Source organism: Pleurodeles waltl, chromosome 1_2 (genome assembly GCF_031143425.1).
Source record: "Pleurodeles waltl isolate 20211129_DDA chromosome 1_2, aPleWal1.hap1.20221129, whole genome shotgun sequence".
Classification (NCBI taxonomy): Eukaryota; Metazoa; Chordata; class Amphibia; order Caudata; family Salamandridae; genus Pleurodeles; species Pleurodeles waltl.
This window is the reverse complement of record NC_090437.1, coordinates 415,287,939-415,311,341: the sequence shown is the minus strand read 5'-3', so window position 1 is coordinate 415,311,341 and position 23,403 is coordinate 415,287,939. Positions and strand designations below refer to the sequence as shown.

The 23,403-nt window shown below is 46.6% G+C and overlaps 1 protein-coding gene across 1 annotated transcript in view; it reads left to right on the top strand.

The window, feature by feature from the left end:
• LOC138300734 (protein NipSnap homolog 3B-like) overlaps positions 1-22,011 on the top strand; it is a 249,951-nt gene extending 227,940 nt beyond the window's left edge. The window contains exon 6 of the mRNA XM_069240447.1: positions 21,827-22,011. Within this exon, the coding sequence (XP_069096548.1) occupies positions 21,827-21,903 (77 nt within the window). The 3' untranslated portion in view covers positions 21,904-22,011. The remainder of the gene's footprint in view (positions 1-21,826) is intronic.
• Positions 22,012-23,403: the final 1,392 nt, after the last annotated feature.

Genomic DNA, 23,403 nt, shown 5'->3' with positions numbered 1-23,403 from the left:
AGCTACATTCTTCTTTATGGGCCTGGTCACTGAGCAGCCAATCCTGGCCACGGGCTGCGTCGGTGTGCTGTAGTGTGGCCCAGGAGACTTTCTCCCTCGGACGGGCCTCACTCAGGAGGGAATCTGCGAAATGAAAGCAGGCAAGAAAACAGTGCAGGCCTGGGCAGCAGATATATTATTAATACAAAGAGCAGCGAGCCCCTGTCGGAGCACCACGCTGATCCTGCAGTAAGCGGTGTGTTCCAGTCAGCAAGGCTGCAGCTTCTAAAGTTCGGCCAAGGACACTGCTCCTTTTATTTACCAGCCCAGAGTCAGATGAAGGAGCAGGGTAAAATGGACCTTGCAGCACATTAAGCCTAAAAATCTTTGAAAAACAGTGCAGAGCAAGTGAACCAAATCAGAACTAGCTTTTTGCGCAGGTGTTGCCTCCCAGACTCCACCCCAGGCCCTCCAGCCTGTCTGAAAGAAAAACGTAAAGTGGGTGTTGCCACAAATCAAAGGCTTCCCTGACCCGCACAATTCCCTTAACTCAAGAAGGGTATCCAGACTCCACCCTGAGCCACATAACTCAGCGCCCTAGTTCAGAAGATTACTGCGGCTCTGAAATAAAACCAGGCCCCCACTGATGATACAAGTATCCTAGCTTGATCTTCAAGGGCGAATATTAAGTCGCCCATCCCAGCACATGCGCACTTTTACTCATCTCCCCAAAAGGGCATGATTTCCAGTATCTTGCGCAGATGCAGGCAGAAGTGTTGATTTGCTCCTGCCATTCTTTCTCCTCCCCTGGCTGGCAGGGCATTGATCCTTATGCCTATTAATACCAGCCGTCCCTGTAAATAAACAGTATATACTTGTCTATTTATATTTTATATATGAAATGACGGAGGCACTTACAATGGACACATTTATTAGGCCAAGACTTTTGTAGATTAGTGCATGTGGAGAATACCCATTAGAGAGGAGAACCAGTAGGTTATAAGATATGAGAAGGAATGCACATAAGTACATCACATGAAGCCTAAAGGGACCCGTTCTGGAATCCATTTCTCATGCTACAACACCCAAATCTGGCTTGGCTTTTAGAAAATTGGATAGGGGGTGTGCTGTTTGGCACCGTCGATTGGAAGATCATTTTTTCCTCTTCTTCGGTCTCTGGCAATAGACAAAGGGTGAATTCTGCTATTATCTCCTCCCCCTCTTTACACACCCCACCCTATCCCATCCATCTCCTAATCATTTTCAAAGGTTGAAGATTGAGAGGACAGGCCTCTTGAAGGGGGATATATGCTTGCCAGTATAATATTCTATGCAAGCTTCAAGGAGGGACTCCATCAAAAGATCGTATAACCATCACTAGGCAGCATTTGACAGGTGGTGTTTATCAAAAGGATAGCATCATCCTCCTGAACAGAAACATCAGTTTCTTCAGAAAGGCCTTGAAAATAATTTGTCAGTTTCAACTCCAAGACGCCGGTCCTCAGCTGTCAAAGCATTCAGAGACCAGTGGGGTGGTGTTTCTTTGACTGAAGGCTTGGTTTCCAGACGTGTTAGGGGTTTTGAATCAGTGAAACCAAAGGTGAAGAACTTCTTTTCTATAGTGGAACCTTTTTTGGTCCTATCATTCTCAAAGGGTCACCCTTTTGAACCTTTAGTGGAAGCTTCAGACATATTTTTCACCTACTACGTATTTCTTGATAGCCATCACAACCACTAGAAGGATAGGTGAATTTGGTTATTTACAATGCTGCTATCATATTTAAAAAAATAACTGTTTTATCTTTAGGTCCTAATTTCCCCTCCTAAGGGGAACTCCTCCTTTCAGAGCAATCAGGAACTTAAATTTCCTTCACAGATGGGGAATTCTAATTTAGAAAACTCCGAGTTTCCCTTGGATGCTGTGAGAGCCCTTAAGACTTATCTGAAAAGAGGGGGTGAGTTCAAGCATTCAGTCATATAGTTTGTCATTTTTGGTACGGCAAGGAGGAATTGCAGTCCTCTAAAGCAACGTTTTCAAAGATGGGCCATGTCTGTCATTTCATTGGCCCATAAGAATGCTGGTAACGATTTTTCAGATAACGTGTTTGTTCATTTCACCAGGGGAAAGGCTGCCTCATGGGCAGAGTGGGCTAGAGTTTCAGCTGTGAATGTTTGTACCGCTGCTACATGTGTGCCCACACCAAGTTTATTTCTATTACAAGCTTATTGTGGCACAGTGTAATGAGCTAAGTTTTGGTTCTGGTCAGTGCTTAATTTGTCAAAGAATGAGTCAAGTATTCAAAGCTTTGGTCAAAAGCCCATGTCTGGCGCTTTTAAATGTTGACGTGCTGAATAGTAAGGCTGTGTAGTCCACCTCAGGCCTCTTTAATGTACTGCCAGACAGCCAATGCCCCTTTATCTCATTCTTGTGGTTTCCTGCTTTCTCTTTCTCTGTCTTTCTGCTTTGCTTGGTTTTACCTCTCTGCTCACAGGAAATTTCTGAAGTGGAAAAATAAGTGCTGGTTCCTACAAATGAGGACTGGTGATAGCCACCACCGGCTCAAATTAAACACTGGTTCTAGTACTCTTTGTAAAGCAGTCTGTTTAGTTACGTTTATTGCACCGGGGTGTAATAAATACAATTTTTGAATTTACTACAACCATGTGTGTCCTACCTTTGTTTTTTCTGGGGTTGGATGTTTTGAGTCTGATAAGAAAACCCTACACGCTGGCATATTCTTATTATGTAAGAAAAGGAATGCGGAAGAAGATGAGAATTCCAAACAATAAGATGAAAACTATGCAGATATGTTGTAGTGACATGACTAGTTCTGCAGTCATCTTGATCCGCTTCCAGGTCATGTGTCAGCCTGTTAACAGAGTGCCCTTGAATGCCAACAATTTGTCCACACCATAGAAAGGAGAATCCGCCCCCACTTGAAGACTTGTTACTCAACACGGTAATTGTTGCAACCACCTTATTATCAGGCATCGACGAGAGGTTTTGGAACATAATGTCAACATTTTCCTAAGCATCTCAAAAGTGTTACAGTGTTTAGGGCCAGATGTAGCAAAATAACATTTTGCGAGTTGTAAATAGCGAGTCATAGCGACTCGCTATTTGCAACTCGCAAAATGTTATGCAGAACGGTGTCTCAGTCACCGTCTGCGAGTCGGTATGGGGTCGCAATGACCCACCTCATGAATATTCATGAGGTGGGTCGCAAATTGCGGCCCCATACCGACTATGGGCACTCGCAAACATGGAGGCCTGCTGTAGTCAGCAGACCTCCGTGTTCGTGACTGCTTTAAATGAAGCAGTTTTTTTTTTTTTAAAGTGTAGCCCGTTTTCCTTAAAGGAAAACGAGCTGCACTTAAAAAAAAACCCGAAACCTTTAGTTTCGGTATTTTTTCAGGGCAGGGAGTGGTCCCTTGGACCACTCCCTGCCCTGAAAAAATGTTTTTGGGTCCAGTCACAAACTGGAAGGGGTCCGACTCGCAGAATGCATTTCTGCATAGGAAAATGCGATTTGCAACTCGCAAACTGCAGTTTTTGCCGTTTGCGAGTTGCAAATCCTTTCCCACATCTGGCCCTTAGTCTTCTCTTGACTTTGCCCGGAGGTCGCCTGTACCCCACCCAAGATTCCAGGAAACGTCTGTCTCCACTGCTTCTGCTTACCTCTTGGTGAAAGCTGGCATGCGCATATGAGGCTATCAAGCCCAACACCGGCCAAACAGACATGCACACTTTATAGTGCAAATACCCCTCCTCCGGCCCCCTTCCTCCAGCCCATCCTGCGCCACCCTTTACTCCTAGGAAAAATAAAATGACAATAACTAAGCGCTATTATCACTTTATTTTTCCTTTCCCCACAATCCAGTGGGGGGATGCACCTCCGCCTTAGCGGAGGAGCCGCCCCTTCCTGGCCCCCCTCAGGAAATGCTCCAATAAACAGAACACTGAGAAAGGCAGCTGGTTATCCCCTACCAACACAGGACCCACCAACCCCACCCACAACCACTGCACCCAAATATTCTGGATCACAACCGACCCTGACCAACTAGTCCACCCTCACCACCAACGGCATCCTGCGGATCATGAAGACCCTCCACTGTGGAGCTCCCTTAAACTCCTGCCCCCACCACATCTTCAACTGAGCCAGAGAAACCATCGGCCCGAGCTCTGCTGCACCATCAACTGTTCCATCGAAACCTCCACCTTCCCTGAATACTGTGAACATGCAGAGATCAATCCCCTGCTGAAGAAACCCTCTGCAGACCCGTCAGACCTCAAGAACTACGGACCCATCTGTCTGCTCCCCTACCCGGCCAAGGTAATCGAAAAAGCCATCAACACCAACTCACTGAACTAATCGAGACCAACCACATCTTGGACCCCTCATATCTGGTTTTAGAAGCAACCACAGTACTAAGACTGCTCTGCTCGCCGTAACAGACAACATGTGCAATCTCCTTGACCAAGGTGAAACCGCAGCACACATCCTCCATGACCTCTCAGCCACCTTCGACACATCACCCACCACACCCTCTGCTCAAGACTCCACAACGCCGGCATCTGCGGCAAAGCCCTGTAATGGATCCTCTCCTTCCTCACCGACCGAACCCAGAAAGTTAAGCTCCTGCTGTTCACATCTGAACCTACGAAGATCAGCTGTGGCATCCCCCAAGGCTCCTCCTTGAGCCCAACCCTCTTCAACATCTACATGGCCCGCTAGCAATCATCATCATAAACCACAGACTCACATTGTCTCCTACACTGATGACACTAGGCTGATCCTCTCCCTCACCGATTAAATTACTGCAGTGAAGACCAACTTCCACCACAGGATGAAGGCAATAGCTGCCTGGATGAAAGACAGCTGTCTCAAGCTCAGCTCTGACAAGACAGAAGTCCTCATCCTAGGTACCACCCCCTCTACCTGGGGCGACTCCTCGTGGCCCACAACATTCAGATCTCCCAACTCCCACTGACTAACCACACACGCAACCTTGGCATCATCCTCGACTCTTTGCTCTCCATGAACCACCAAGTCAATGCCATCTCGTCCTCTTGCTTCCACATGCTCCGCCTTCTCTAAAAGATCTTCAAGTGGATCCCCATCAAATCCAGAAAAACAGTCACCCATGCGCTTGTCAGCAGTAAGCTTCACTATGGCAACACACTCTACACAGGCACAACCCAGAAGCTCCAAAGGAAGATGCAAAGAATCCAGAACACCCTGCCAGACTCATCCTGGATATCCCTTGCTAAAACCACATCTCCAGATACCCAAGAGACCTCCACTGGCTCCAGATCAACAAGATAATCACCTTCAAGCTCCTCACGAAAGCCTATAAGGCCCTCCACAACATTGGACATGCATACCTCAACCACTGCCTCTCATCTCACACGCCCACCAGGCAACTCTGTTCCGCTCACCTGGCCCTGGCCACCATCCCCCGTATCCGCAAGACCACATGTGAAGGAAGATCCTTCTCCCATATCACTGTTAAGACCTGGAACTCTCTTCCTATTCATCTCAGGCAATCTACCGCTCTGCCTCAATTCAGGAAGGACTTCGAGCCCTGGCTCTTCAACAGACCGGCCAGCCAGCAATTCAACTGAGCTGCAGAACCCCCTCAGCGCCTTGAGTCCTGCATGGGTGATTAGCCGCACTCTAGAAGAACCAATTGATTGATTGAAAACTTGACTTAAGCATGCCACTGTAGCCTGTAGTGCAGGTTTGAACTGCTATTTCGACCTGGCAAAATAAACCTTTTCCTTTGCCTAAACCTTCCTTTGTAATACTTTCAAGTCACCTCTAAGATAGTGCCAAAAGGCTCATAGGGAGGGTGCATTGTATTTATAAAGTTGTGTGTAACTAAGCAATTTACAGAAGAGCAGACCTTTCACTATCAGTATTTAAGAACAGATGTGAGTGTGGGTAATCAAGGAAATCATGCAGCAAAGCACCTCAAAAGCAAGGTCGTCTGCTAGCTTGTCATCCTGTCAGCATTGTTTCAACCTCAATTCCTCTGCAAGGCCCATTCTGCTACATCTCTCCTCCAATGTTTCAAGTCAGGACCTGCCTTGCCCAGCCATGTGATTGCACCGGCCTAGTGGCCAGAACTAGCTGGAGCTGTAAGAATTTGAATGCCATTTTCTGACCTTTTTTGTGACTGCCATCCCCCAAGAGGCAGGGTACAGGATTCCCCGGTAGAGAGATTGCCAACACTGTTTCTACTGTCTGGACCACCTCCGTCCAGAAGGTGTTAACCATTGGACAGTGCCAGGTGAGGTGAAGGAAGGAGGCCTTCAGGTGACCACACCAGGGTCCATCCAGAGGAGCATAATGGACATCACATTAGTGCGGTACAAAAAATGAAAATGTGTGAGCTTAACTCTGGATTTATTGGAGACTGATTGCATCAGGGCACATATTCTGGTCCATTGCACCTCCTCAAAATGTGTCCCTAGTTCCTCTTCCCAAGCTGCCCTAGGCTGGGGTGGCAGATACAACTGATCCACCAACATGGATCTGCATAATTGCATGATTAAGGGCCTGATGCAGTTGTCAGCAGAGGGGTTACTCCATTGCAACTGTAACAGATATCCCATCTGACAAAATCTATATACTTTTGTTTTCTATGGTATCTAGATTTCGGCAGACAGGATATGTGTTACCAATGTGATGGAGTAACCTTTCCTCCAAGATCTAAATCTGGCCCTAAATTTCTACTCCCCCCCCCCCCCCAGCTCTAGAAGGGACCGGAAGGTGTCAGAGGAGGGTGGGGCATCGGGGAACGAGGGCTAGATGTCCTTAGTGATAGCTGATCCGGCTGGCATGTTGAAGGAAATGTCCTGCCCCTCCCCAAATGTGCCTTGTTCAGCTTCAAAAGAAATTAATTCCTCATTGAGGAACAGATCACCCAAGGTCTCACACCCAATGGGACATATTCACAGAGGCTGTGAGGCCCCCGAACACAAACTCTCTTGCAAAGGGGGCTTTTTTCTTGACAGTGCGTTCTCATGCCAATGCCATATGTGTGACCAAAAAAAGGAATGTGTCCCTAACCTCACCCTCTGGCCATCAAAGGCAACCGAAATCTATGAGTTGCATCCCGTAGCAGGGGCTTCTCTCAGTTATCACCCTCTGCTAGCCAATGAGTCTTATGTTGCAGCTGTGAGGCCATATAATATTGCTCTAAGTCTGGAACTGCCAGACCTCCCTCGATTAGCGGGCGGAACAGCATACTCAAAGCAACCCTAGAACACCCCCCAACCATATCAGAGAGGATAAAAGGGTGTTTAAATGCCAAAAAACAGTTGTAGGAAGACAATCAAAGGAGTTCTGGATGCAGTACAAGGAACTGCAGAAACTGAAAAAAAAACAGACCATCTTGGAGATGGCCACCTGGCTCATAATGGAGGGTGGCAAAGTATTCCAGAATCTGATTTGAGGAGCAGAGATCCTCTATGACCCTAGATATGATGTAGGTGTTTCTGCAGGGTATGAGCCTCCATCATGCCCAATTATCGGAACTTATGGATCTCTCACCGGAGTGGAAAAATTGGTAAAATCTCAGGGCCTGCGACCATAGAGCACCCATTGGAAAGAGTAATAATTTCCAATTATTAATTCAAAGGCTGGATATCTCCTCTAATCTGACCAGGCAGTCCAGAAATAAGGGGAGGGAGTGCTGTGGTGTTGACAAGTAAAAGAGAGCATGGTCAGTGTAGAACAACACCAGGTGAGTGGTGTCTACTATGGTTATCCCCAGGGTGCCAGTGTCATCCTAATCCAAGCAGCCAGTGGCTCCATGGTGAGAGCGAGAAGAAGTGGGGAGAGGTGGCAGCCCTGTCTCATGCCTCTGCTCACCGGCCAACTGTTCGAACAGTGCCTGCCCATCTTGACTTTAGCAATGGGATTTGTAAATATTAATTGCACCCAGGACCGACAGAGTGGGCCCACCCTCATTACTTCTAGTACTAATGCCTTAGCGATAGCTATGGAAACAACTGCAAGGTGATCCTCCCTGTCATCCATCTCATGGATCACATGTGCCAGTCTCCTTAGGTTCATGGTGGTATTACGGTTGGGAATGAACCCACATTGATCTTTGTGTACTAGTTGCTGTAATCACGGGGCTCAGCCGTAATGCAATGGTTTTACATAGTATTTTCACATCGGTATTGATCATGAATAAGGGTCTATAGGAGGAGAGACCTGATCCAGGTTTCATCATAGAACTATAACATTCGCGCATGGACTCCGGTAGGGGTTCCGAGCTCCATAAACCTCCAGGAGATGTTGAGTAAGGGAGGGGGAGAAGGCCTGGTAAAACTCCGCCAGGACACCATTGCTGTCTGGCGTCTTCCCCTGTGGCAGCTGCTTTAGAGCCTCTCAGATTTCCTCTAAGGTAAGATTGGTGTAAAAGTCTAAACGAGTGCCGTCGTCTAGACGGGGGCGTGGTACTGATGCAAGGAAGTCCTTAATGCGGTTGAGGGGGTGTGGGCAGTGATACAGTTACTCTAAATGGGTTTTAAACACATCCACAACGCCACCCTATGTGTAATAAACATCATGCCCCAGGGCATCTCTAAGTAGGTGTATCTGGTAAGACAGGTCTCCGTTTGAGGATCCAGGCGAGTAAGTGCCAGAGGGTGTCACCATCCCGGTGTAGCAGCTGACGGATTTAATGTATTTTTTTCTAAACTATCTTGAACCTCCAGTATGGTATGTTGAGCGGCCAGTTCTACCAGGGGTACTGGACCGATGCCAGGGGTTCCATGCTGTAATCGTGCCAAGTCTGCCTGCCTCTGCAGTAATATTGCCTGGAGGTTGTGGCGAACCCCACAGGAAAGTCCCTTACATCGCCCTCGAACTACAGTCTTCATTGCCTCCCACTTGGTTGTTCAAAGGTAGATGAAGAGCCAATTGAATTGGAAATATTCAGAGAGATTCTGCCACTGCATCCCGGCCCTCTGCATCCTGAAGGACATCAGGGGTAAGCCTCCATTTAGCACAAGACCAGGGAGCTGTTCCACAGCAAATCTCACAAAGCCCCAGGGCATGATCTGAAAGGCATGAGGACAGGTGGGTCACCGTAACCACTCCCTTCCCCACAGACTCAAGCACTAGGATGCAGTCTAGTCTACTGTACAAGTTGTATGTTGGTGAGCATCAGGTGAATTCTGCCCTTGTGGGGTCAGTGGCTCTCCATATATCACAGAGCATGAGATTATCCACTGTCTCTTGTAAGGAGCAGACCATCAGGGCTTAACACCCCAGTGAGGGGTGTCTATCTTACCTGCCATCCAGGACGCCGTTGAAGCAGCACTGATCCACATGCCCATGTCAGTGAGCTAACCCTCTGAAGGTTAGAGAAGAACAACCCATCATCGATGTTGGTAGTGTAGGCATTAACTATTGTCAAGTCTGTGCCATCTAATCGTCCTTGGATAAGGACAAACCTCCCCTCTGAGTCTGCCTCCAAATATGTCAATTTGAATTGTACCCCGGGTGCACTTTAGATCAGGCTTCCCCTGCCATATGTGGAACAGTTCGCTGAGTAGAGCTGCCCCCTTCATCTCTTGGCCAACTTTTCAGCCTTTGTGTTGGAGAGGTATTACTCCTGAAAACATGCAAAGTGGATGGCATGCCGTTTCAGGAATGATAATACCCCGTAACTTTTCTTGTAAGTGCCTAAGCCCCTCACGTTCCTGGATAGAACTTTAAGCTTAGCCTGATTAAGCTTTAGGGCTGCGAGTGAAAGTGTGAATCCACAACCCCCGCCTGCAAAGCGATTGCAAACAATGAATCTTCAACTGGAAAACAATATCCCAGACTCCCTCCCTCCCCGTATAACATAACATTTGCATAGAAGTCCAGTTACGTCAGAGTATCAGGACGAACAATATTACACCCAGAATCTCCCACTGACACCAACATGTGTCAACTCAAAGAGGGCCCATAATTGACCTTCTGGCCTCACTGATTAGCTAAATCAGAAAAGGCTCCTTGTGGGCTCCGCAAAAGGGCATCAAATGAACTGGAGCAGTTGCATCCAGCAGCGCAATTACCAGCAGCCATACAGACATCAGCCAACTCACCCAGGTGCTCCGCCAGACATCCAAGGCACAGCATCGGCAACCCACCCCCCAGCAAGTTTAATGCACATCTATGTCAATACATGCCCCCAACAGTCAGGCCTTCTGTGCCCAGCGCCACCTCATGGAGGCAAGGAGGAGTAAATGGGGAAAAAAGGAGGGTAGGAATGAAAGAAGAGAAGGGGCCGAGGTAGGGTAGCCCCATGGTCAGGACAGTCCAGTCTCAGGCACACTGTTACCAGTTTTTGAGCAGGATGTCAAGCCCCTGGCCCCAGAAGAGGATTGCTCAGGGAGAGTGGCAGACACCAGCGGGTGGTTGTCTGGGGTGGATGCAATGGTGCCATCTTCTTGGACCACAATGCAGACCGATCCAGTTGCTGACCTCTGGTCCACTTGCCCATACATACACTCGCAACCCTCTGCCCCCACACAAGAAAGGGGTCAGCATCACTCAGTTTTTGGGCTGGTATGCAGTCAGACATGTGCAGCCATGCCCAGACTTCTCAGATAGTTCAAAAACAGTGTGATTTACCATCAGCTATAACTTGTAATCTCACTGGGCATATATTTAAGGTTCATTTCTCAGAGCTTTTTCTTCACTACAAGGAAGGATTTCTGCCATTAGCAATAGGGCAATGGGCTTATAGCAATAGTACAGTTTTCAGAACTGGGGCACTGACTGCTCCCTACCCGCCATGAGAAGGGCATGTCTGTCACAGTAATTTAGGATTCTAGAAATTAGAGCTCTGAGTGGAGCACCTGGCGGTGGCATGAGGATCAAAGCACAATGAGGACACTTGATTACAAAAAAGTCTGAAAGTCCCCGGGAGTACAGTGCCCCCCGCACTCAGACCTTTAGGAAAGTCGCCGCTTGTTCAGGAAGTCCAAGGAATCTGACATTGTGCCAACATGAGCGCCCCTTTGCGCCCTCCTCAGGGTGCTACAGGGAGGAAGTGACAACAGACTTCTGTGATACTTCTTTAAGTAGACGGACCAACATTTGAAGGGTGGTTATGTTGGTTTTGGCAGTGTGCACTTTATCCATACATTGCAAAGGTCTGCTCATAGAAGGGACACCTCTACCGAGACGCTTGTGATATGACCCTCCAGCGCCTCTCTGGAGTCCTTGATTGTTTCCAACACACTACCCTGGAGGGCTCTGTTACTTGTTCTGGGGAGTGATCCGTAGACCTTACCTGGCCCTGCTGAGTAATTCTGTGCGCTGGTTGGTGACTGGTGGTGTACTCGGTAATTGTGTTATCTTGAGGGAAATGCTGTGATCTGTCCTTCCCCATGTTGGCAGCACTGAGGCCAAGCGGCTAGGGGATTGGAAGGATTTCCATCATCAGATAGGCTGGGTATCTAGCCACCTCACCCTGGGGAAAAACAATCAGTCGTGCCTAGTCCCACCATGGGTGGGGGCGTAGAGTGAGATGAAGGAGCGCCCCTCTCCCCTACTCCCCCACTGTGATCCCGTGGCTGGTCATCAGGCACAAGCAGTTGCCGCATCTATAAAATGGCAGGATTCCACAAGTGCTGAAGGTGCTCTGGGGTGCCAGCTGCGCGCCACATAATCTAGCGGCCGACGTGTTGGTCCCCAGGGGTCTAGGAAGCACTGGCGGGGGTATTGAGGATCCAGGCTGGCCTAGGTGCGAGGTAGGCCCTGTGTCAATTGCCCTTCTAGTGGCTCCCTCACATGCAGCCCTAGGTGATCAGGAGCATTTAATCAGCGCTCACCTGAGTCCATCAATGCTAGGGAGCCAAGCATTGCTCACTAATAGTGCAAGCAGATGATTGAAATGGTCAGGGAGGCGGCATGGGCCACCAGTGTCCTCTGCACATATGACCAGCTCCGAGAATCTTCCCAACAGGCACAGCGACCGCCCCAGGTGCCCCCACTGCAGGTGTCTAGGCAGGAGGGATATTGGCCTTCCCGGTCTACTCAGTGGCTGCTAACAGCAATCTCCCCACCAGGCGGGGTCTGAGTGGCCAGCCCATGCCTTGGCACACCTAGGCACAGCAGGTAGGTGGGGTTAAGGGGCAGAGAGGTGGTCCATCCAGATCTCTCCATAGTGAAGCCATAGGCAATGGCCCAGACCGCCAGGTATTACAGCGAAGATTAATGTTCCATAAAGGTGCCCGGCCACAAGGCTCGATGTCGCAAGATATTCAGCGGGGAGAAGGAGCCCCCTAAGGCTAAGTCCTGTCAGCCATCCTTTTGGGCTACACTCCCTACTCTAGGAACTTTTCAAAGGGACTAATCTGGTTCCTGTATCTGACACATGCTCCATCAGGGTCAGCCTGAACTTGTGAATTTACCCCAATCTAGTATGACCATGTGTGTTGTGTTGTGCTTTTTTTGTTAAACCATCTTTATTAAACTTTTTCACACACACTGACAGCACCATGGCCACCATCTTTACAAGTGCAACCGCAGGCAGGACACTGCAAACAAACAATTTTGTATACATCACATGTCGAATGTTGACTTTGACATTAGGAATCGTAACAAATTCAACAGAACTGAGAAAAAGAAACACAGGAGCCTCTACATCCCATCAATGGAAAGATAAATCTAAGTTGAGCACAGAAATACAGCAGCACACCCAACAAGTAGGTGGACCAGGTGGGGAAAGCACACATGCCCCCTGAAAAAATGATTCCGGAGTGAATACTGCAGGAAGGCCGCACATATGCATTAGGCTACTCCCCTTGGTGAGGTACACGGGGGGTGGTTGAGATAGGGGAGGGCGCTGAGGGACCGTGCCAGACCTGCCCACCACACAGCGTGCCATTACAGACCATGGGGAGCCATCCACATTGTTGTGGGTCGCCCGAAAAGAGGAGAGGAGTTACTTCAACTTAGCCACAATGGGTCATCTATGCAACCCACGCACTTCTTCATTTCCTCATTCCGCACCACTGTAGCCTCTGCTTCCCCCCACTTAATGATGGCAACATGCCAATGCATCACACTTGGAAGCAACATGGCCTTCCATTGCATCGCTATCAGGAACGCCAGATCTATAAACCTGTTGATGGCACCATCCGCCTTTGACGCTTATAAAGACCTAGGAGACAATTGGCCACCTCGTCCAGGTTTGCCCAACTAGTAACATTACGTTGTGCTTTTAAGTGCTATTTTTATGAAACCCATTAAGTTTTAAAATGGAATAGTGCTGGTTCTACTGAATAGATTTTTGTTGTTTTGGTATCATTTTATTTATTAAACTTTTCTCTATTTTTCTCATTTGGTTTGGGCTTTTTCTTGAGGTGTGTTTTCACTTTATTTATTGTTTCTGTGCTGAATAAGCACTTTACAGTTTTCTTCTCCGTTAAGCTGGACTCCTTTATGCCAAGCTATCAGAGAGTTAAACAGATATTCATTTAGTGATTTTTTTGTGGTTCAGGCTGACAAGGATTGTGGTTGTTGCTGCAGAAGGGCTTCCACTCTTCGCAACCAATAAATCACTTTCTTACAATCCCATGCCACTTTAGTCAAAGACCTGCCATCAGCAAATATGTCTTGGTCTTGCTATAGCAAAAACAGTTTATATCGAGCTGTCAGGCAGGGTGGCCTTCGGACCAGAACATCAGCAACTGAAGATTGGTTTTGACCAATGACTCTTGTCCTGGAGACCCACTTTGTTTTAGTCCTGCTCCAATAGGACCAAGACTGGTTTGTATATGGACAGTCTCTGTCTAGACAGTTTCTGTCTAGAGTGGCATAGCGATGAAAACAAGGGTATACTGCACTGGGGCCCCAGTAAATTGTGTGGCTGGGATTATTTCAAGCACACTATGCATCCATTTTTTATTTTCCTAACTGAGACTCTCTGACTGTCACAAATGTGCGTCCCATACCTTATGTACCAATGAGCACAAGCAGCCCACACTCACAAGGCCCAATAGGCAGAAACAGGTCTTGCGCTTCTGTCTTCATCTAAAGGGGAACCTCGTCTGGCAGTCTGGGGTACCTATTGTAGCAGGACAAAGTCTGATTTGCATGCAGCTGGTCTTTTTCTAGAGTGACAAAAAACAATTAACTTGTATGCTGCCCTGAGCAACTAACTGCAGTTAATTTAGGCATTCGCTTTTTTTTTTTTAAGTGAAGCTTCAGCCCCTCATATCTTGAATACTATCAAGACACCCATCTCCTTATTGAGGATGGTTTCACGCAACAAGTGTTATGAACAGACCTGCACATTTACAGGAAATTCATTCATTTTTTACTCACCTTCATTGGGTATTAGCCTCTATTTATACTTTTATCTTCTTGAAGATTCTGCAGCTTGGAACTTTAATTTTTGGCTTCATAACCAAATATGGGCAGAATAGCAGTGGATCAGGCAACTATGGAATGGGTGGCAAGATACTTTTCCAAGATTTGTCGAATCCTGCTCTCTGAAAAAAATAATTCTTTGCCTTACAAGACAATCCTTCTACTGGTTGAGGACAAGGTCTTTCTATGAGACAGGGTATTATCCTTCATTTTGCTCACTGACCCTGAAAGTCCAGGAAAACATCTCTGCACATTTTGACTGCTTAGGGTGGTGTGCATTTGCCTTGTCCCATACTGTTTCCTTGAGGAAAGGTGATTCGTCTTTGCCAACTGTGGACTAGTGGTCAAAGAGTAGGAAACCAGTGGTAGCAATTTTAAGCTGTGAATGCATCTGACAATCTCCCAGGCCTGTAAGAATGCAGAACACTTGGAACAGCACAGTGGCATTCCACTAAAAGCACGTCTGCTTCCTGTGTATGATTCGAGTATATTTTTAATGCAGACAACCGGAAGTCTTCTCACAACATTACTTTGCATACTGGTTAATGATGAGGATTCTCAGTGATCTGCTGTAAGTTCAAAGGTCTTAGCTTTTTAGGGGCATGACCAATCAAGATGGCCGAATAGACATGACTGTGTGAAGCTCTGGCCAAGAAGAACAAAATCCTGCGGCGTGGGAATAGATAAACACCCAGTGCTATTCAGCCCTTCGTTCCGGGGCCCCACTGCATCCGAACTGAAAAATGACCCCTGATCGCAAATCTATGACACTTAAAAGTTGATGAGGAGACACGACCGGGAATGCGGCCTCGCGAGATGAAGCAAACCCTGCATCATCCCAGCTGAATAAGAGGAACAGGGGGCGACCTCACATGGTCTGAACACAGAATACCCGACTGGGACTCCCTCGGTTTGCTGTGGCCGATGGGGGACCTGAAAAGTGCGACCGTTAGAGGCTGCTGAGCAGAGGACTCGGAGTAGTGCCAGTCGCAAGACGGTGGCGTCCTGATTATTTACCGGCTGCAATCGGAGTCGACCAAGTGCGGAGCCGGGCGGCGCCAGTGGGTGCATTGTTACCAACCCGGTTTTGGGTCAAGAGGGGAGAAGAGTGAAGTGGCACCTTTCAGGTAGGCGAGCCACTGCCCGGGAAATCGCTATGATTGGCAGTTCTGAGACACTGCCCTGCACAGGACACACAGAGCACTAAGGGCCATATGTACGAACACATTTTCCCATTGACACAGAATGGGAAAAACCATTTGCTACATCTGGCCCTAAGTGCGCCTAGTAAGTAGAAAATAAGTGCTGTTCCTTTATTGCTGGGACGCGGGGGAGGGGGGGGGCACAAGATAAGATGCAAGCGGCAAAGTGGAAGTGGAGAGGTGCAGCAGGTTTGGAACAGTAAAGGAGACTCAGAGGAACATGGATAAGTGACTGCTCTGGCACACGAGGGAAGTGGAGATCTGATTGACACTGAACGCAGGAGGCCAATAGGGCAAAGTCATATATTAACAAGGTGCTTCACCATACAAGACAGCAGGTGAGGGGGCTCTACCCCAATGTGGGTGTTGACGCTCTGGCTATTTTAGTTTTCTCATGCGGTGGTGGCCTGACCCTGGGGTCAGATAACCTAGCAGGCACACAGCAGAGTCTGGGGATCATGACCAAGATTAGCTGGTGCAATATATGCTGGGACGAGCTTTAATTCGACTGGGGGATGGGGGAGGGGGGTGGTTGGCAGGGAGCTACTGCAGGAGACACTGACACAAAGTACGAATGCGGAGGAGGCAACACAGAATCAGTGCCTGGGAATAGACAATGTACTGATCCTAAACAATCTTGAATGCACTGAACTATCGTTAATTCCTCACTCCAAGATAAACGCACAGTGAATAGCTGTGCATTCAGACAGCCTTGGGTACCTGAGGGAAAGAGAATGCTCATCAGCATCCCAGGTCTCTTAGGGACATGCTGAGGGCAGGTTAATTGATTCTAACATATAACCTCCCGCTGGTGAAAGATAAAGGTTTAAAAACAGTGCAATCTAACACAACTGTACAAATACACAGTCCCCTAACCGGGCCCCCAGGAGAAGGGGGCGGAGATACAAAATGCCCAGGAATCTGCAGATCAACCATAGTGCACAGCTGAAATCCTAGCAGCGATTCAAGGATCCAGGCAGGCGCTGGAGACAAAAAATAATGCAATGTCTATGGACATTAATCATCGTTGCCTAGACCTACGTAAGGTAGTTGAAAGGGTGACCACCACCGAGGAAGAAGTAGAAGCCCTCAAGTTGGAAATCAAGGACCTCAAAGCCACAGTGGCCGGCCTCAAGTGTAGTGCAACGCACATGGAAGAGTGTGTAGCGGATGCTGAGGGGGACTCAAGGCGCAATAATCTACACTTTATTGGTTTTTCAGAAAGGGTGGAGGGCCCCTCCGCAGAACTCTTTCTTAAAAACTAGATTGCTGACAAGCTCAAACCCCAGTGCCTCTCAAAATTATTTTTTAAAGCGTGGGTAGAGCACTAACAATGGGTCTGCACCCGGGGGCACCTGCCCTATAAACTATAATGCCTATAACCTGCATGTTTCATTTTCAGAGATCAGGGCATAATTTTGCAACATGTGCGTGCTCACTGCCCTCAGAGATACGAAGATAAACAAATACAGATCTTCCCTGAATATACGAGGAGGGTGCAGGACCTCTGGAAAAACCTTCTTATCAGTAAAAACTGCAAGAACATAATATAAAGTATAGTTTGATTTATCTGGCCATACTGTATGTATAATATGAAGGAAAGCTACACATCTATGATACCCCACAGCGGCAGTCCACTGGTTGGAATCCCTGGGCCAGGGCCAGTACAAGCACCAACTTGAATGGCGAGAACAGAGAGATTGGGCACCTTGACGATCGCAGCTCAATCAATAACAGTCCACAAAGCTACATAGATCCCCTGTGCTGAAGGAGCGAGAACTAATCATGGTTGATTTAGATGGAACATTTTGGGCAGCGCTGGTGTCTATGAAAACACAGAACCACTTCTCACAGCTGAATCATATCCCAGAGACACAGAGACAACAGTTAGAAACTTTTTGGACAATGGTGGTGGGTAAAGTCAAGAACTTTGAGCAAAGTCGAATCGGAGTTATGATGGGGATTAGAAATATTAATGTTCAACTAATACGTATGCTCTGTTATTTCATTTTTTCTATATCTTATGTTTTTATTACGTTTGGCGGGGTGGGGCCAGGGGAGAGCAGACACTAATTGCTGAGCGCCAGTTAGGGCTTGTGACTCATGGAAGTCTTGGCCACCTGGATAGCATCTACACCTAGTGCTGCTGGGCACATAAGTTGAGTGAGGGGAAGGGATGGTATTTGGGGCAAGGTATGGGGCCAGTTATCGCTGCTTGTTGAGTCAACAAGGGTCAACAGTCCAAGGATTCTGCCTATGGCAGGGGCTAGGGCAAAATACTCATTGGGAAAGTTGTTCCAGTTTTGTTTTATTGGGGGATTGCTTCCAAGGCCTGCCAATTGACAGACCTGCAGTAGAGTTGGCATTGGAGGAACTGCGAGGGGCATGCATGGCAACCACGATTGCACACTAGAGAGGATTTTAACACGTCATAAGGCTGACTTGGAAAGGTTGGGAAGGATCCTTTCCGTGACCCGGCAACACTTGGCGAATGGGATAAACAGCGTCACAGGGTATGCGAATTATGGGATCAAGTAGAGAAACATATCTGACACACTGAGAGGAGACGCTGGTATCTGGAGGGAGAGAAAACAGGGCACCTACTGGCACGCTTGATTCAGTCAGATGCTTATACAGCCGGGACTGGTGCTTAGAGACCAGTGGGGGCTTGTGGTATATACACCCAGAAGGCGATTAACAATGTCTTTCTGGCACACCTAAGCGAAGTTTATACTGCAAAACCATGTGAGGAGGGTTTTGATCAGCTTCTGAGGTATTTGGAGAATCTGCTGCTGCCACAGCTTTCTCGAAAGGACCAGGACTTGCTGGGAGCACAGTTGTCAAGGCAGGAATTTCTGACTGCCATAGCTGCATTGAAAAATGCTACATCGCCAGGTGGGGTTGGGTTTCCAGCCAATCTATATAAAATGTTTGCTCGGACACTGGTACACCACCTGTTATTGGTGTACAAAGAGGCATTGGAGAGGGGGATGCTCTCGGTTTCTGTGAAAGAATCCCATATTGTCCTAATACCGAAACTGGGGAAAGATACTACACTAGAGGTACGTTCTTATCAGTCTCTTTCCATACTCAATGTAAACCTGAAATTCCTGAGTCATGCCCAGGCATCTAGGTTGCTTCCACATCTCCCATGTTTGGACCATGCGGACCAATCGGGATTCATTCCATACCAAAATACTTTGTGAAACCTTCGCTGCTTGACACATGTGATGCATACGCCGATACTAGCAGAGGACTAATACTCTTTGGCCTATTTGTGCATAGTATATCTAACAATAAGAGGGGCAGGGAGGTTTATTTGGTCCAGTGTACAGTCTCCCAATATAACTTATAAATCAGAAGGGTACACTGTTCCACAAAACAAAACAGAAATCCACTAGGCACTTCGCAAACCTGATGAAAAAACTTTCACACTTCCATTTGGATGCCATGCTTCATCATAGGGTCTGCTCCTCCTCAGAATGGCGCTTCAGTGTGTGATGGACCCTTTGGGTGTGTGAGGTTCTTGAGCCAATTTGAATCCTTTTTTCCTGACATTAGGTTCTAAGTTACTGAACAGTGTTCACCGGCACGTACGACCAGATAAGATCACTGGCAAAGAGCCCCCCTGAGGGGCCCGTCAGACATTGCAGCACCACTCTGACGAGGAGCAGACCCTATGATGTAGCATGACATCCAAACGGATGTTTGAGGGTTTTTGCTTCCGGTTTGCGAAGTGCCTAGTGGATTTCTATTTTGTTTTGTGGAACTATTTGAGCATAGAGCAAGCATTTCACTCAGTGAGGTGAGACTATAAATGGCAGGTCCTGGAGAGGTTAGGGCTGGGGCAAAATTACATCCGCGGGATAAAGCTCCTCTATGGTTGCTCAAGGGCGAGAGTGCGAACTAGCAGATATGTTTCTCCTGAAATCCTGTTACAGAGGGGCACAAGACAAAGATGCCCTGTATCCCCATTAACATTTGCCTTCACCATGGAGCCTCTGGCATGTCGCCTCCACCAGACACTGCGTATATAGGGCATAAGGGTCAAGAGCTCGGATCATTTAGATGTTGTTAAATGCAGACGACGCTATGATATATTTATGGCAACCTGATATATCCTGTCCAGTATTATTAAATGTAATATGTGAATTCTGGGAATTCTTGGGTCGCTGAGTCAATAAAGCAAAGTCAGCACTCTTTCCCCTGGGACAGCTACAAGGCTTGGAGTTTCCCCAGTTGCCGGCAGTGGGGATACTATGGCAGATAAAGAGTGTGAAATGTCTTGGTTTGTACATCACTCACGGGGAACAGCAAACATATAACCTAAATCTGTGGCGGGAGATTGGGAATTTGCACCCCTCTACAGCTTTTTGGAACACATTGAAACTGTCCCTGATAGAAACAAAATCACTCATGAAGATGGTGGTGCTGCCTGTTGCTTGTATGTGTTGCAGGGGGCTATGTATGAGATACAGAGAAAGGTGTTCCGAGAACTTGACCACTTTTTGGTGGTACCCCTGTGAGCTGGCAGATGCAGTAGGGTAAGCCTCAGAACCCTCCAGAGGGAATGGGACAAGGATGGAATGGAGTTCCCAGATTTCAAACTTTTCTATTTAGCGGCCCATCTCCTACATACTGTACACTGGCTAGATGAGGAATATAATTGGGAAAGAGCATTTTTGGAAGGCACCCATGATGGACTCCAACTTGGGGTTCTGTTGATGTGTGGAAGAGTATTGTCTGACATGTTACCAGATTTGATCTAGCTAATTGGCAGTTGTGGGAGAGGGTGGTACTATGGGTTTTGGGTAGAGCATTATATGACCCAGACCTAGACATGTGGATAGTGCGCCCTTTTGAACAAATGTCCTGCATATTGGCAGTAGACCAATGGCAGGAGGGAGGTTGTAATGTGTCTTGTCTAATCTGTATCTCGTGGGCCGCTTTATAACCCAACTAGAGGCAATGGAAACATTTGACTTGGAGAGAGGACAATTTATCCAATATGCCAAAATAGCGGCCAAGGCATGGCAGCTCTGGCCATCATTCCTCGAGGCCCCTGAACCTGCACAGACCTTGGTGACACTCCTCTCTATGGTGGGGGGGGGCATACGTTCACTACACATGTCTATTGCGTGCTCCGCGCTGATAAGAGACTCACTCCACTCCGTTTAGAGGAGGTCCGGCAACAGAGATGTGCTCTTTGCACCTAAAGATTGGTCAAAGATACATGCAGCAGTATGCAGGGTCTCCATTAGTGCACAAATTAAATTGATTCAGTTTAATATAGTACACATGACATATCTTTCTCCAAAGAGGCTACATGCAATGTATCCCTCCAGACCATCGCACTGTCCTTGATGTGGGGTTAGCATGGCTGATTTTCTGCACATGGTGTGGCGATGCCCGGTTAGTATGTAATTTGAAAATGCCAATAAAGAAATGTTTTAAAAAAGTCTTGGCTTCTTTACAGTAACAAGCTTCTCATCATTGTTAAATTCAGTTGGTGGACTATTGCTTTTCATACTTCGATTCTCTAAACATTGCTGTATGGTTGTTTTAGGTCCTTATTGCTGTGTCAGTAATTCCTCAACTTCATAAAAAGATTGTGACAAGGATGATGGGCCGGGTGGTAATGGAGTGATTATTTACCACTATGTGCTTCAGCTAAACCTATCTGTCTTCGGGATGGTACTTTCCCTCAATTTAGTTACGCCTGTAACATAATGGGGGTTATTACAACTTTGGAGGAGGTGTTAATCTGTCCCAAAAGTGACGGTAAAGTGACGGATATACCACTATAGGATATAATGGACTCGTAATACAGCTGGTGGTATATCCGTCACTTTACCGTCACTTTTGGGACGGATTAACACCTCCTCCAAAGTTGTAATAACCCCCAATATTTGGAACTGGAATAATGAAGGTAACTGACAAGTAACAGGGCCATTTTTTCTGAGCACTGTAGTTTCCCTATGCATAATCCGTTGTGAATGTGGGAGGGGGCGTGGGAGGGGGCGTTCTTTTCATACACATTTTTCCAGTCTTCCTCACTCTCCTCCCAGCCACCTCCCAGTACCTTTAATGAGTATGTGAAGGTTAGTGTGAATGTTTTGAATATTTGGAAATCTTTCAGATTTTAATAATGTATAAAAATGACCAAGATGCAAATAGCTAACTCTGTAAATATTTCTGTGGATAAATTAAACCAAAACTGGCTAACTGAGTACTTGTTCTTTCTTATTCTAGTGCGAGAGAGTACCAGATTTCTTGTGTCCCAGAAGAACATGCTGCTAGTTCCGGCGCCATTTTCACCACTGAAGTAGTTCTCAAGCATTTGATTTAGAGACTGCAGCTTTAACTTGACAGGACATATGTACATCTGACATTAATTTCTTATCTTATCACTAAATAAATCTAGTATTTAAAAAGTACTTAACCCTTTTTCTTCTTCATGGGATAAAGTCTTTTATTGAGTATCTCAAGGCACAACTGATTAAACAAAGCCGAAACAAATCACATAGCATATCGTAAGACATGTATTTTACATTCTAAGCTCAAATATTCAAATATTTTATTATTATCGTGATTTGGAACTCCAAAGAGATCCACATGAATAATGATACAAAACCATTTAAATACATAATAAATTAATACACTTTTCTAATAAAAAAGAATAAAATTGCAAACTAGCAATAAATTCCTACAAACTTCACATATTACTAAAACCTCCAATAAATGACAATTTTTTATCTAACATGACATAAATGTAACCTTCCACTACAATCACCAATTCTTAAAAACAAAGAGTCCTTCCCCAACAAAATTTAGAGACCTATTCCTCCCTTCCTTCATCCGTAGGATTTCTCTTAAACATGTAGATCCCTATGGTCCCAGCAATATATGTTTTGATTTCCGGGCCAGGGCCCGCAAAGCGATCTAATCACGGAAGGTCAGTATATCTGCAAGAAAGCTTTAAAGAATTTAAAAATCCTGTAACCAAATCTCTCATTAGGAGGATTGTAACATAAGTCTAGGGCCTCTTTATATGATCTAACATTTAGCCGCAAGTAAAGGAGTTTCAGCCATAATTTCCTCCGAGCGGCTAAAGCTGGACAGACAAGTAAGATGTGTTTGATATTCTGTACCCCACCATGTTACATGTCACCAGAGTTAATTGTGCCATCCCATTTCGAGATTAAATCCCTAAGAGGTATTCTGTCTAATCTGATCAGTATGAAAAATCGCCTCACACCATGTGGAAGATTCCACGTCAGGTAAGATTGCACCACTTTTTTAGGGCGGCACGCATCAAGATCCATTGTGAAGCCTATGGACCATGTTACTTCCTTCAAGATTTTTTTTAAACTTATTTAGGATGTGGAAGGAGTGAAGTCCTGGTCCAGCTCCAAGAGTTGAATAGCCTGGGTGTAATTTCTGAAAAACCTGGATCTTTCTTTCAAATTATTAAAAATGTCATTAAAAGCCAGGATTCTCAGAGTAAATTCCTTGCTATGGATAAGGCAATGTGCTCTTCTGATCATGGCCGCAAGGCCTTGCACAACTATATTCTTGATGCCAAATTCAAACCTTAGAGCTGCCTCTGAAGCTGAGTTATTACAGGAAGCTATGCGTCTTAGGATCCGGTCTTCAGTCTTGTAGAGGAAATCCCATTTATTTATATCTATACATTCTATTGCATGTAGAAGAGTAGCTAGAATCTTAACCTAGTAGTCTGACAATAAGTGCGAGAAATGGCGTTTACCATTTGCATTGAAAAAAGCTGCCAGACCTTGAGCGTGTGAGATAGACTTACTAATATTATT